The sequence below is a fragment of the Heliangelus exortis genome, chromosome 15 (assembly GCF_036169615.1).
Source record: "Heliangelus exortis chromosome 15, bHelExo1.hap1, whole genome shotgun sequence".
Taxonomy (NCBI): domain Eukaryota; kingdom Metazoa; phylum Chordata; class Aves; order Apodiformes; family Trochilidae; genus Heliangelus; species Heliangelus exortis.
The window spans coordinates 5592529-5606371 of NC_092436.1; the positions used below are offsets into that span (position 1 = coordinate 5592529).

The 13843-nt window shown below is 46.2% G+C and overlaps 1 protein-coding gene across 1 annotated transcript in view; it reads right to left on the reverse strand.

The window, feature by feature from the left end:
* Positions 1-2596: 2596 nt before the first annotated feature.
* The window catches only part of GLRA1 (glycine receptor alpha 1), a 34121-nt gene continuing 22874 nt past the window's right edge, over positions 2597-13843 (reverse strand). The window contains exons 4-9 of the mRNA XM_071758943.1: positions 11235-11458; positions 9956-10038; positions 9190-9327; positions 8491-8705; positions 7686-7832; positions 2597-4108 (exon numbers count right to left, since the gene is read on the reverse strand). Coding sequence (XP_071615044.1) covers positions 3818-4108; positions 7686-7832; positions 8491-8705; positions 9190-9327; positions 9956-10038; positions 11235-11458 — 1098 coding nt within the window. The 3' untranslated portion in view covers positions 2597-3817. The remainder of the gene's footprint in view (positions 4109-7685; positions 7833-8490; positions 8706-9189; positions 9328-9955; positions 10039-11234; positions 11459-13843) is intronic.

Consider the following 13843-nt stretch of genomic DNA (forward strand, 5'->3'; position numbering starts at 1 on the left):
AGGAAAACCCATTCCTGCTCATGAAGCGATCCATTTCCTGCAACATCTGGAAATAATATTGCTTGGGATAAAGCTCTGTATTTCCAAAAAGTCCAAGTGAACTAGGACCCTATTTTCTCTTTACTGCCAGACCTACAGCTGTTTATTTTATTCAGAGATTTTGCTCTGAGCCTCAATCTTAACAAGAGCTAACAATTACTGAGTTAAATTCCATCAATATGCCTGGAAGCTGCCCTGCAATATCAAATCCTGTACATTCTGGCTAATAAGTATAATTGCTGCCACTATTCAAGCAGCCTACTTTGATGATGAGAAAGATTATCAAAGCAAGTTCTGTTGCAATACAGAGACTAAACGCAGTCATGTACAGATGGAGAAAAATGTTTGATTTTGAAAACTGTGCAGAATTGTCAGAAGCTCTGAGAACAGTCTAAGGTCTTGTCTATGTGGTGAAACTGTCTGGCAGGACATCTGTGGGACAGCTATCTCAGCACTGTCAGCCCTTTGCCAACACCCCAGCATGTTTCATGTTGGGATGTGAGTGCTTCTGGCTGTCACCATGCAGGCAGCCCTGGGGCTGGAAAGTGGCCTGAATGGAAACTGGGTGCCTAATGAGCCTGGTGCCACATGGTGCCTGGTGGCTGGCAGAGTCTAACAGGATGTAAAAGCAGGCTGTAAGTATGTAATTCTTGTTTCAGTCCCTAAACTCCCATGGGCTCCACTAGCAGTTGAAGTACTTCTGTATGAGCATGAAATACAAATATTTTTCGATTGTTAAACATTATTTCAACTCTTTAATTTGTCTTCCTCTGGCCTTAGTATAAAGAAGTGATGCTGGAGCTGTAGTGAAGCAACAACCATGCGATTCCACCTCCTTCTCTAAGCTGGAGCAAAAGGAAAAGAGGTGAGAAGTGTTCCTTCTCCTTGCTGTGGTCTTGCCTTTGGGATCTAGGATCAAAAACTCACTTCTATGGGAGGATGGTGTAGAGGATTTGTTAACCTACAGGGAACTCTGGAGAGCAGCTCCAGTTAGGAAGGAAACCCCAAGCCCTGCAGCTCTCTGTGCCCTGGTGAGCCCTCCCAGGCAGCCCGGGAAGGATGAAAAGTTGTGTGGACCATGAGCAAATCTCCTCACTGCTTAATGCAAGGTCTGGGCATCAGGGCAGGACCTTCCTTGCCCAGAAGAGTGAATTGTGGTTATTCGCCTGTGTCAGTAAGGAGCTGTGGTGCCTGACAAGCAGAGCAGGGAGGGGAATTCCCTGGATTTGTTCTTTCATCTCACACAAGGACACAGAGTTTAAAGCAATCACGCAACCCGCGGTTGGCACGGCCGACGTTGTGCATGCAGGGGGAGCTCAATAATTCAGCAAGCAAAACCCGAGCCAGCAGCAGATTTGGGTTCCAGCCAAGGCTTGGGAAGTTGTCCTAGCATCAAATAAGGGTTCTGCTCCACAGCTTGAGATCTCCCTCCTCGGGAAAGCACTGGCTGTCAGGGGAAGGTGAAAGAAATCCTCAGCCCACAGGTTTGCTGCTGCTCCAGCAAAGGGGAAGGGGGAAGGGAAGGGGCTGATGTACTGGTTCACACTGGTATCACATGGACTTTCCCTGCCTCAGGTGTGCAAGGGGATTCAAAAGCTAGGTGGCCTTTGCCAAAATATTAGGAAATATTGCCATTTGCCCTCATCTACACAGTGACCATCATGTTTTTTTCTTTTTTCCTCCCTGCCTCCCCCCCCACCCCCTTGTATTTCTTTTCCTGTTTATTTCTTCCTTTTTTTTTTTTTTTTTTTCCTCTCCATTTTCTCTTCCCCCCCCCCCCCCCCCCTTCTTTTAAATAAAGTGTATTTAGTGCTGGTGAAAGGTGCTGAACTGGCAGCCTCAGAGAGGGGTGTCCCTCTACCCAGCCCAGGGCAGGTCTGGTTCTTTCTCTGGGTTTCTTCCTCTTGGCACCAACCCTCTGCTGGGACAGCTTTTAAGTCCCCATGCTCCACTGCTCTCTCCCACACCTGCATCTTGCTGCACTGGCTGGGACACCCATGGTTCCCATCTCCCATCCCAGGCTTGGATGACCTGGGCCAGACTGGACCTGACAGTGCCAGAGGGCACTTTGCTGTGAGATACTCCAGCTGCTATGGGGGATGCAGCTTCTGTGAGCAGGAACTTGGAGCAAGTATGGGATCTGTGACCTCAGGTCAGCTGTAGTCGAGGGGAGAGGAGGGTGAGTGGAATCCCCCCTTGATGCCACTTGTCCCTGTGCCTTCATTTAGTGCCTAATCCAGACCTGACCACAAGTGCTTCAGCAGACTGATTGTCTCTCCCTTCGTGCTCTCTTTCGCTGCCCTTTCTAAAGTGCAAATCAACCCCACTGAACCACTCAGGGTGCTGCAGCATGGCTTAGGGGCAGGGAGACAAATGGGGCATCAAGCCCTTGACTTGGCCATGCCAGCCCCAGCCAAGCTTCCCCATAACACCCTGGAGGCATTTGGGGTAACCCCAACCCCCACCCCAACCACCAATGCCAACCTGTGCTACTGCTCGACCAAAGGGACATCCCTTTGCTCACCCATTCCCACCTCCCTCCCCCCTATCCCCACCAAACTGTGCCAACCTCCCTCCCCTGGGGCAAAGCAGCCTGCTCTGTCTTCCCATCCATGTTAAAGCTAAATGCAGCACCAAAATAGATACAAAAATAGGTTTGGGTCTATCCACCCAGCTTCACTATTAATATTACTGCTATGAAATGTCTGAAAATAAGAACCACTCTCTCTGTACACACCTTCCCCCCCCCAGATGAAAATATTGCCATTTACCTCATCCTATTGCAACAGGGCATGAATATACTTTTTTTCTCTATATTCTAAGTATAATTTCTTCTTTAACTCATCAAGCTCTTCCATACACCCCATTGTAAACAAGCGTGACAGAAAGGGGGTTGGAAAAGAAAAATAAAATCTTTCATCATGTCTATAGTGTTCTGAATAGTATTTCTGACTCCTGTGACTTGAATCCTGCCAGGTGATTTAAAAGGACAGAAGGTACCTGTGATTTCTGATGAAGGCCCTGATGTCCTTCTTGGGTTTCCCATTGGGTGCTCTCTGATGAGGATGAGAGGGATAATGTATTTGTTTTCCTCTATCCAAAAGTCACAAAATGTTTGGTCAGCAAACCCATAATGAAAAAAAGTAAATGTATAAAATAAGCAACAATCGTTAGCCTCTTTCTTAAGTTTCCCCATCTATCTAGTTTTCAAAGTGCAAAACCTAGAGCATAGACTGAGTTTCTTGTTTTGTTTTTCTTTTTTTTCTTTTTTTGGTAGGGATTTTCTTTCCCCACGTGCTTGACTGGTATGGCCTTTCTATGACAAAAGTCAGATAAAGCATAATTGCAGTCGTTTCTGCACATGGAATTATGAATCATTCCAGTGACTTGAGAATCTAAGCTGTTAATAGGCTAAAAAAAAGGAATTTTTTTGTTTGTTTATCTTTTTTGGTTGTTTTCTTTTTGCATTATAATTAAGCATGAATATATATTAATATATTACACTACTTGGATTGCAGCTGGAGCAATCCAAACCTTCCTATGCCATAAAACTAACCCCCACCCTGCACTCCTCAGATCAAGCGCTTCCCTTCTCTTCCCTGTGCCATTTATCCTCAGTTCACATGATTAAAAGTCCCTCCCAGCCCTCCCCACCCCCCATGTTTGTTTTTTTTTTTTCTTTAGTAGATATTGCCACATTCTTAAATTCATGCATTGCTGCATTGCTATTGCACATATATGAAGGATTCCTCTCTCCCTCCCAGCTGCTCCCCTTCCCTCACTGGTTGTGCACATCCTCTCTGCGGACGATCTTGTAGATGATCCAGTAGAAAATGTTGAAGATGAGGAAGGCCATGGGGAAGCCTATGCGGGAGATCTTGTCGATTTTCTTGGCTCTCTGGATGAAAAGCTTCCTCATCTCCTCGGGGGAGCGGGAGGGCGGGGGGACGGGGTTGGCTGTGTTGTTGTTGTTGGCCCCCTTGACAGAGATGCCATCCTTGGCTTGTAGGCAGGCAGGTCCCATCCCGTAGGCAGTGAAGTTGAACCTGCCCTCCCCAGTGTCATCCTCCTGAAACAGATTCAGCATGGGACTCTACTTAAAATGAGATATAGACAGTGCACCCTCGCTATAAGGCTCTCCACTCTCAGCTCCCTGCCCTGCGAGGGGAAGGTGCCTCTGCTGTGCCCTGACCTCAGCTCCCTCGGACAAACCCTGTGCTCTTGGGAGATCAGCCTTATAGAGGGGTGCCAGCTGTGTAGGGCACAGATGCAAAGCAGGGGATCCAGGCACCCCAAGGAGAACGGGACTGACTTCCACCCCACTGGTGTCTTTGACACACTCGAAGGGTTTGTGGTTCAGCATTCATTTTTTCCAATTGCATCCCCTGTTTTGCTTCTGCCTCTCCCTCCCCCCCTGCTCCTATCAGCACCTTCTTTTCTTTGCCTGTGCTGTGTCAGCTCGCCCAGAAGGAGGGGGCTCCATGGAACTCCTGTAGTCAAAGCCTCTACATGAGGCTTCCTACAGAGTTCCATGGATGTGCAGGTGCCAAGACCTGTCCAGGAAAAGACCTCTGCAGGTAATGTGCAACCAGCCCTCAGCTCACCTGCCCGTGGGACCCACAGCCCCTCTGCACAACCCATGCAACACGTGAGGCATAGAATTGTCCCTCTGCGTGTCAATGGTAAGACGTGGCTGCTTGTGCTAATTCTGAGCAAAAATATAAATTATTTTGCATTCTCAAGGCAAAAATGTGCTGATTTTTGGTGGGTTTTTGGGTTCTCCAAACAATTTATCTCTCTTTTATCAAACACAGGGATGTAATCATGGGGAAAAAACCAAGTTTGAGGAAAAAAAACAAGTTTGGCCAAAGTAATACAACCAGGGAGCTGCAGAAGCAGAGTCAGAGACTCTGGTCTCTTGACTACAAGTCACTGAGGATAATTGTTAATCCAACACCAGTAATGATTTGGCATGGAGGCTGTGTCCTTCAGTGCTGATCTGTGTCTCTCAACACTGACCTATAGTCCCCCTCCCACAAAACCCTCCTGTCCAACGTGCCCTCCTTTCCCTGCCCCTTCTCCTCTCCTTTGCAGAGTCTTTTCTGGATGGCCCCTGTATTGAGCACGGGATGGAGCATCTGGTGTGGAGAAGCAGATGAGAGAGCACCCTGGCATATCTAAGCAAAGCAAAACAACCTGGATAAATTCAAAGCTTCCTTGTTTTGTTGTTTGGTTGGGTTTTTTAGGGGGGGAAGGTAGCAAGCTGTTGAGGCATGAGACCTACCAGCAGGCTTGTTTTTTTCAGTGACCTGGCTGAGGGGAATCTGTAGGCCTTTGGATGACTCTTTCCTGCTCTGGTTCTGTCCCCTTGGTGTAGTGGTGGCTAAACTACCTCCTTCTCTGGTTGCATGCCATGCATCATGCACTGACATGTCTGCTTTAAACCTAAATCCTTTATTTCTGTAATATCCTGAATTTTTCTCCTCATTGCTGAAAGTCCACTGGCTGTTTTCTGTGGCTGATTTGTCTTGTGTGGGTGATGTACCCAGGACAAAGGAGCTAAGGGTGCCTTTTACAAGGTGCCATATCAAAGGAGAAAGGCAAAGCCACCAGCAGCCACTCTGGGCTGGCTTCCTTGGCCTGGGTCTCCAAACTCACTCCAAGTAGGTCTGATGATGCTCTTCTATTAACCAGACTGGAAGGGACAGGACCTCTCCCCAGCTGTCACAGTCCCTACATCTCCCATGGCAGTCTCTGTCCACCCCAGTAAATCCAGACAGAGTAATAGGTTTGGAGAGTTGTCTGGTCAGTCCTCCTAGCCAAGTCCTCCTCTTTCCAGAGGGAAGGAGGTAAGAAGGGGCTCAGAAATGCCAATTGAAACCTGGCTACAGATATTTATTGATTTTATTTCTGTTTTTTAAGAGAGTAAGAAAAACTTTTGATGATGAGAATAAGCTAGCACCTTGCACCTAGCTCTGAGGAAACTAAGAAACAGATTTGTCTGGATTCACTTGTATTAATGCCAGACCATGCACACTGTCTGGTGCATTGAGCTGTGAAGAATGGTCAGCTGGGCAGATCTAATAAATGTGGGCATGAGCAGGTCCTCTCCCCAGCTGGTCCTCTCTCCAGCTGCCTCCATCAGCATGGACCACTGCAACATCTCACTTGTTTTTAGCATGTCATACCTAAAGCAGACAGAGCTACCCAGACAAGTCAGGACATCATGACAGAGCAATTAGGTTCTTTGGCAGCTGCACCAATCCATTTGCATATTTGCAGTCAGCTCCAAGTTTTCTGATGAGCCTGCAAACCTTGTTCAGTTTGCTTTTGCAAGTGTTTTTGTTTATGCTTTGTTCCAATTAAATTGCTGTGAGATTGGGCAGGGACTGTAATAGCACCCTTGTGTTCAGGGGAATATCTCTGGCAAGTATCTTTTAAAATCATCTGTATATTAGTGGCTTTTTTCTCCTCATTGTTTAATCAACAGAGCAATCTGCATACAACAGCCTGGATCCAGAGACAGGATATCTGAATATAGAAGAGCAAGAAGCACTGTGTTGGGGCTGCATTTTCTGAACCCAAACTGCTGCAGCTGATTTTGAGATGCCAGAGTCTTGCTCTGCCCAGACAAACTCCATGGGTGCTAATGGGCTCATCTGTTTACTTCTTTTCTCTTGCATTTTTCATCCCTGGTCCTGACTGGGTTGTGGACAAGTGAACAATTGTCTCCTGCTTTGCACATAGGATGACTGAAGCAGAGAGAAGCAAATTACAAAGAGACAGGGATTCCTGCTCCTTCTGCCCTGCTGCCTCCTGGAGTGGTGGCACTCATCCAAACACACACTGTGAATTGCTGTATGACAGGTTTTTTTTTAATGGTAGCTTGAAGGCAGCCTCTCAGGCCTCGTGCCAAATATTTAATTTCCACCCACCTGATTCTATAAGTTAATTAAGGACAATTTTTAAGTGCATTTTGTCTTGTGATCGGTCACCTTTACCTTTCTTTCTAATGCATTCTGTGAGGTGAAATATTCGCTGTGGTACCTCAGCCTAAAAGCTAGCAGGAGATGCACATCTGTGTGCCACATGCATGCTGGGGTTGGCATCAGTCACAGAGAGTAAGCATGGAGTGAGGCTAAGGGTGGGAATAATGCTCTTCCTTCCAAGAGGAATTTGCAGTCAGTCTGAGAAGCAGATGCTTTTGAACACACAGATAACAGGGACAAAAGAGGTGTCACTTACCTCTGGGCTAATGCAGACTGTCTTGTTGGGGCTGCTGTTCTCTGACAGACAAACCTCCCACCTCCCTGCCTGCCTCCCCCCCAGCCCTTGCTGTGTCTTCTGTCGAGGAGAACTCAGACCAGAACATTGCTCTGTGAAAACTGTTCTGTTGAGAACAACCCCTTTGGCTCAGACCACTTGGCTAAATAATAAAACCCAGCTTCCTAGACTCCTGGGGTCAGCAGAGTGTTAGAAGAGACACAATTCCTTGAAGTAGCCCTGCTTTTTGTTGTGTGACCTTCCTTAACATCTGACCATACACTGAGGACTTCTTGGGGAACTGGTGGATCAGTTCCTTTGGCCATGTGATGATGTTCAGCTGGGACAGATTCCAGCTGTGTCCTTCATGCTTTATGTATTACCTTATGGTGCCTCCTCTTCCTTCTGAACCTGAGCAGCTCTTTGTGCTGCCGGGACACGAAGTTGACGGCCGCGTACTCCAGAAGTGCAGAGAACACAAACAGCAAGCACACAGCCATCCAGATGTCTATGGCCTTCACGTAGGACACCTAGGAGTCAGAGAGAGAGACTGAGGTGAGGTGGCCTCTTCACCCAAATGCCTTTTTACCTGTCATTTTAAGTGTTACCCTCAAGATCCTTGGAAAGAATTGATGAAGCCATAATATGGTTGACATCTTCTCTTGGATAGCAAAATCCATCTCATTTAACACGAACGTATCATCAGGCTACTGAAACTGCTCCTGGGACCCTAAGTAGTAATAATTCTACAGTTTTTGCTTTTTTACAGGTCTTGGCTGTGATGCAAGAAAAATACCAATCCAATCTATCTGCACCAGAAGTCCCTCAGAACAAGGAGATTTAGTGGTATTATAACAGTGTGATGGTCAGATGAGTAAAAGCCAGAATGTAGAGTGCATATCTGTGTGTGGTTGTTGCAGGGGTGGATAAAGTACAGAGCTCTTGGCTACTGGGAGCTGGGGTGGTTCTTGGGAGGAGTGCTGAACCATGGGGAAATTTTGTTGCTAGTCATAGGAACTGCTAAATTTTGTGTAGGAGGGTTCTGGAATTTGTCCCGCTTGCCCTTATAAACTGGAATAGTGTGGTGGCAGCTCTACTGACCAGGGGGATCTGTGTCATGTCTTACTTATGTGCTGTCCCCAGAGAGTCCCTGTTTCCTCCCTCTGTGAAGATGAGTGTGTTCCCTACCTTGGGCAGTGATGCTCGGGACCCAGAACTCTGCGTGGTCATAGTGAGCACTGTGGTGATACCCAGGCCAACACGAGCAGGTGCAGCATCCATATTGATCCAGAAGGAGATCCAGGACAGGATGACAATAAGGAGGCTGGGGATGTACATCTGGATCAAGTAATAACCCATCTGCCTCTCCAGGTGGAAACGAGCTTCTATACAGGTGAACTTGCCTGAGAACAATGGAAGGTACATGGGAGATTACTGGTAAGGCACAGGGAGCCTCCTGTTTTCAGCTGGAGACTTTCCTTGCATTACCTAAAATCAGACTTCTGCTAGAGGAGGTAATTAACAGCTGTTGCTGTTAATAAAAAAATAGGTATGTATATCACCAACATATTCTCTTGGCATGACATCCTTTATAACTTAAATGTCACCTGTTCCCTTGCACCAAAGATAGAACTGAGAAGGTGGGTGAGAAGCTCCATACTAAGCACACTTGAACTGATTGAGATGTTGCTCACACACTTATGCCTATTAACTTTTTATTGGCTACATAAGTGTATATTTACTAGCAAAATATCTATTAATATTTATATATATGTTGTCCCTCGCTGTGTAGCAGACTGTGTCCCAGAGTGCCATCAGACGTAGCAAGAAACTGGCAAATGCACAGTCCTCAAATGAACCCAGCAGCTAAGAGTAAAGAGCACTGACCTGTGTTGTAGTGCTTTGTGCAGTATCTCAAGTCTTTTTCTTCTTTGAGGATAAACTGAGGCAATGTCAGCCCATCAGCAACTTGCACGGCTCCTTTTTCCTGCCACTCAAATATGAGATCATTCATTGTGTAGCCAACTGTTGAGAAGAGGAGAAAAATGTCAGGTGAAACAAATGAAATACTGATGTGGAAAGGCACAGACTTGGAGAAAAGAGGGATGCTTGGAGGCAGGGGATTAGCCTGGCCTCCCTTAGCAGTTCTGCAATGGGTAGGATTTGGGTTGAGGCAAAGCTGTTTGGGCATGTGGGAAAAACCAGGGTAATGGCCAGCACTGGAGCTGTGGTGGTGTGCAAGGAATTGTTTGCAATAAATGACATTTTTTCTTGAATTTGGCTGGTTGAGCTGTTTGCTATTGATCTCTTTCTCTGAATGAAGTTGTTCGTTGTCTTTCCCTCCTGAGCAACATATACAAGGGGCAAATTTTCATCCATAGACAAAAAATTGCATTTACAGCTGAAAACCCTTTCACCTTTCTCCTCCAACATGAAAGGCCAATGTAAATACAAGAAAGCCAGGGCTCCTCCCATGAGATCTTTAAGGTTTGGCTTCTATATGAACTGTCACATGCTGAATGAATGGAAAATCCCGAGCAAGTGGTTCTCGAATGAGCCTCCAGTGAAGGCTGAACTGGAAATAGGCTGCAGGGAGAGAGGGAGATGGTGGTTGAGAGACCATTAACCACAGTGGAGATGGCTCAGGACTCACAGCTCTCTAATTGCATGATGCAGGTCTGTACATCCATGGGGAAATTCTTCAGGTCCATGGGACAGGCCAGAGTCAGCGTGATCCTGAGGAGAGAAGACAGCACAGGGGAATGCCAAGCAGATTGTGGTAGTGATGGGGGGTGGTACCTTGCCTGAGACACCTTGTGTGCTGGGAGGAATGATCATCCACTTCTTCCCTGCCTGTGTTTTCACACATGGTGTGGGAAGGCATCAGGAATAGTGAGCTTTTGGGTCTGGGATATAATTCTAGGCACAGTTGCCTGCTGCAGATGGCATTTCATTGCAATGCTGTTTTGGACTGGGCAGAATAGAGAGTTCCCACACCACACAGATTTGCTGCTTCTCTCTTCATTTCTTGCCTCAGGTTCACAGCAGTCTGGATTAGCAGCCAGCTCGACCCCATCCTCTGGACCAACCTCCCCCCAAACATTTCTAGAGACTGGGACTGTTTGGAAATCTTTGAACAGAGTATTTTTGTGTCAGAAAAAACCCTCTACACAAAACAACAAACATCAACCAACCAAACAACCCTAAGAAAAGGGTTTTGCCAAGATCAAATTGTGGAGGAAAAGAGAAACTTTCGTGGGATTTTCTGCAGAGAAATATCCCTGTGGTAAATCAGTGTGAATCTCTGAATCTTCCTGAACTCCTGCTGTGCCTCCTGAGACCTCTACTTTTGAATCTCAAGCTCTGTTTTTGACCAGGTGCAGGCTGAATTTGCCATGGTATTGCTGAGCTGCCCTATATCATGATCTATGCTAGAAATGTTTGTTTGGTTCAACAAGCTCATATTAAATGATTTGATTAATTTAGTTAGATCTGTGTTATTTGGTTTGATAACACTGAAAATGCTGTTCCTTAAAGTGTTTAGATTTTCAAGATTTTTGCCTTGATATAAAAATAACAAAATTTCATGGGTGACAGCAGTTTGATTTTTCTGTCATCAGACCCACAAAAACATAGCAGGATGGAAAAATACTTTAACTTAAATCCTTTTGTTTGTTGGCACAAACTTTCTACTTTTATTTAGAGACCTGTTGGGAAAGATGATGTTGTGACAGTAGGAAGAATCAACCTGCTCAAGTTTGACTGTATTTAATGTCCCTTCCCACTATCCACTTAAAAAAAACAAACTAATTTTCTTTTATCTAAAGCATGCTTAAAGTCTTCATTTTCCCATTTCAGGCTTGAGCACTGGGAGCTCAGCTCTGGCTAATTCTCCCCCCCTTGGTGGAGGTCTCCCCATTGAGACTTCTCACCTGATGCTGTAGAGGACATTGCCATTTCTGGAGATCCTCAGAAGCTTGTTGTCTGTGGTGATCTCATGGAAATGGGCCCCTTTCTCATTAGCAAAGAACAAGTCAGGCTTCCAGATGGAGTCCAGCATGGAAGGATCCAGGTCCAAGGAATCATCGGGGTATTCATTGTATGCCAGCCGGGGGTCGTTCCACTGCTGCCGCAGGAAGATGTTCACCCTGTAATCCTGCATGGTGTAAGCAGGGGGCAGAGAAATGCAGTTAATGCTCAGAGGAGGCTGAGAACTGAGGAACGGGTTCTAAAATCATTATCAAACCAAACTATGTCTAGGCCTACACTCCCCAGCTATGACAAGCCCTCTTGGCACTGTTTCTCAGGGAGCTGTCATTATTTTTAGCTCTGTAGCTCATAGCTATCTCATAGCAGGAGCAGCTGCTTCTGTGTGCATCCCTCCATCACAGCAATCATCAGCTGTGTGTGAGGAGTCAAGACCTCTGGTCTGAACCCTGGGGCTGGAGAAGTGATGTTCAGTTGCAGGAGCTGTAAGGACTGGTGTCAGGGATGACTGGTGCTGAGGATGAAGGGGGAAAGGACATCAAAGCAACTTCTTTCCTCTGTTGAACCATCCCACGTTGTGACTGTCAATGGTTTCTCCAGACTTGTGAAAAGAAAAGGCCCAGGGAGACAGAGAAGGAATATTTCCTGTGTCCATTAATATAAGGGTAACTGAGGGTAACAGATGGGAGCAGCTGCCCTGGGTGAGAGCCTGTGAAGACAGGAGGGATGTGCATGAAGTCTGCTCTCCTAATCCTAAGTGGGTATTCTGGGTTCCCCTTTACTAATGTTAAAATACCATGGATGCTACGGATTTTATAGGATGGCTTTCTTCTTTATTGAAGCAAGCTACCCAGCACTATGCAACTTATCTGGCTTGTAGCATGTCTTGAAGCTCCCCTGAGTTCCCCAGGCCAAGGCTGACTGCTGAGGTCAAGCTCAGACACTCCCCTGGACAATTAAAGGCAGTTTCTGTTCTTCCTGTCTGACCAATTGCCTCCCAGGGTGATCTCCTTGCCTCTTTTCTGCCAAATTTCACATAAGAAAGAGCCAACAAATTGAAATGGGGAGAGGACATGCCAGCCATCAGGAGAGGGATAAAAGCTCCATGTCCTTAAATTAATTGACATTTTCTAAGTATAGAGGGAGACTGTGCCTGAAGAGCAGCATAATAATTAACCAGTTTCACTGCACTGGCCCAAACTAATGGTTGCTATCAAGATTCAGGGTTTCTTTGGTGCCTTTCTAATACTAATGTACTTTGAAGACTTTTATTAAGTGACAGCTAATGGAGGGTGTCCTGCTGCTAATACCTGCTGCAGGCACTAGGACCTTGCTTTCAGGGAGACTTTCACATCTTTGAGGAGATCTCTCTGACTCTGCCATCAGGTCTGTTCTTCCTGTCTGGAGAACACAAAGCTCCAGAGTCAAAGGGTGCATGGGGAGGAGAATTTTTCTAATGTTGGTGCTTCTAATTCTCACTTGCTTGTGAATGTCTCTTGTCCAGGAGTCCATGACTCTTGTGGAGTCCAATCCTAGTGGAGAATTGGGAGAGGATTGTGTCTTGGCTGCCTTGTGTTTCTGAATCAGGCAGATCACAGCCAAGCCCATGGTCTAGAATCTGTTTCAGGCCACCTGTATCCTTAGAGCACAGAATCTGTTAATGACATTAATTCTTGTGACAACAGCCAATGGACCAATGACTTGATGCTAAAAGGAGCAGACTTCTGAACATGAAAAAGAGCTGCAATGCTGTCCTTCTGCTGATATTCCAAATGTCACCTTCACAAGTCCTAGAGCATCCCTCTACCTTAATTATTCAACTCTCTCCATCCTGGATAATGCATTTTGAGAGAATGTGAATAGCTGTGGGCAGCTGGGAACCAGGCTCTTAGCACAGGACTGGCCAGCCATGAAAATGTGGAAAGGGAAAGCAACCCTGAACCTCCAGTTCCCATGGCAAGCAGCAGCTCCTTGAGCAGCTTCTATATATTCAATTCTTCCTTTTCTGTGTGTAAAGATCTGCAGCCATTGCAGTCAGGGGAAATCGATGTCACTGACCTAATAGGTAGAAAGCAAAAGGTTGTTTTGCTTATTCAGCTACAAATAAGCTGGATGCTAGCAGGTCAGCTCCAGTTGGGGGTTTATGTCATGTAGAACATAAATTAAACTCATGTTTGGAAGAAACTTCACCAGTAGCTGCCCAGAAGTGTTTTCAGCCTGATGCAGTAGTGTTGGAGGGAAGGGAGCAGAAAATGAAGCCAACCTCTCTGCAACAGCCTGGGCTGCTGGGAATAAGCTTTGTTGCTGGAGTAAATTCATTGCTTCAGCTCCAGAACTCAGCAAAAAGAAAGGGTGAGAAGAAAGATGCCACTGCAGCAGGCAGAAGAGGCCACAGAGGAATAAATAATATGGGCTTTGTCACTGTGGTGGGGGATCTTAATTCCATACTTGTGGGCCAAAGGAAAATTAATTTCTCACAGCAGATGCCTGTGGGAAGGTCCCTCCTAACTCATATCCACAGACCAAGTGTCCTTTACTCATGTCCTATATGGGA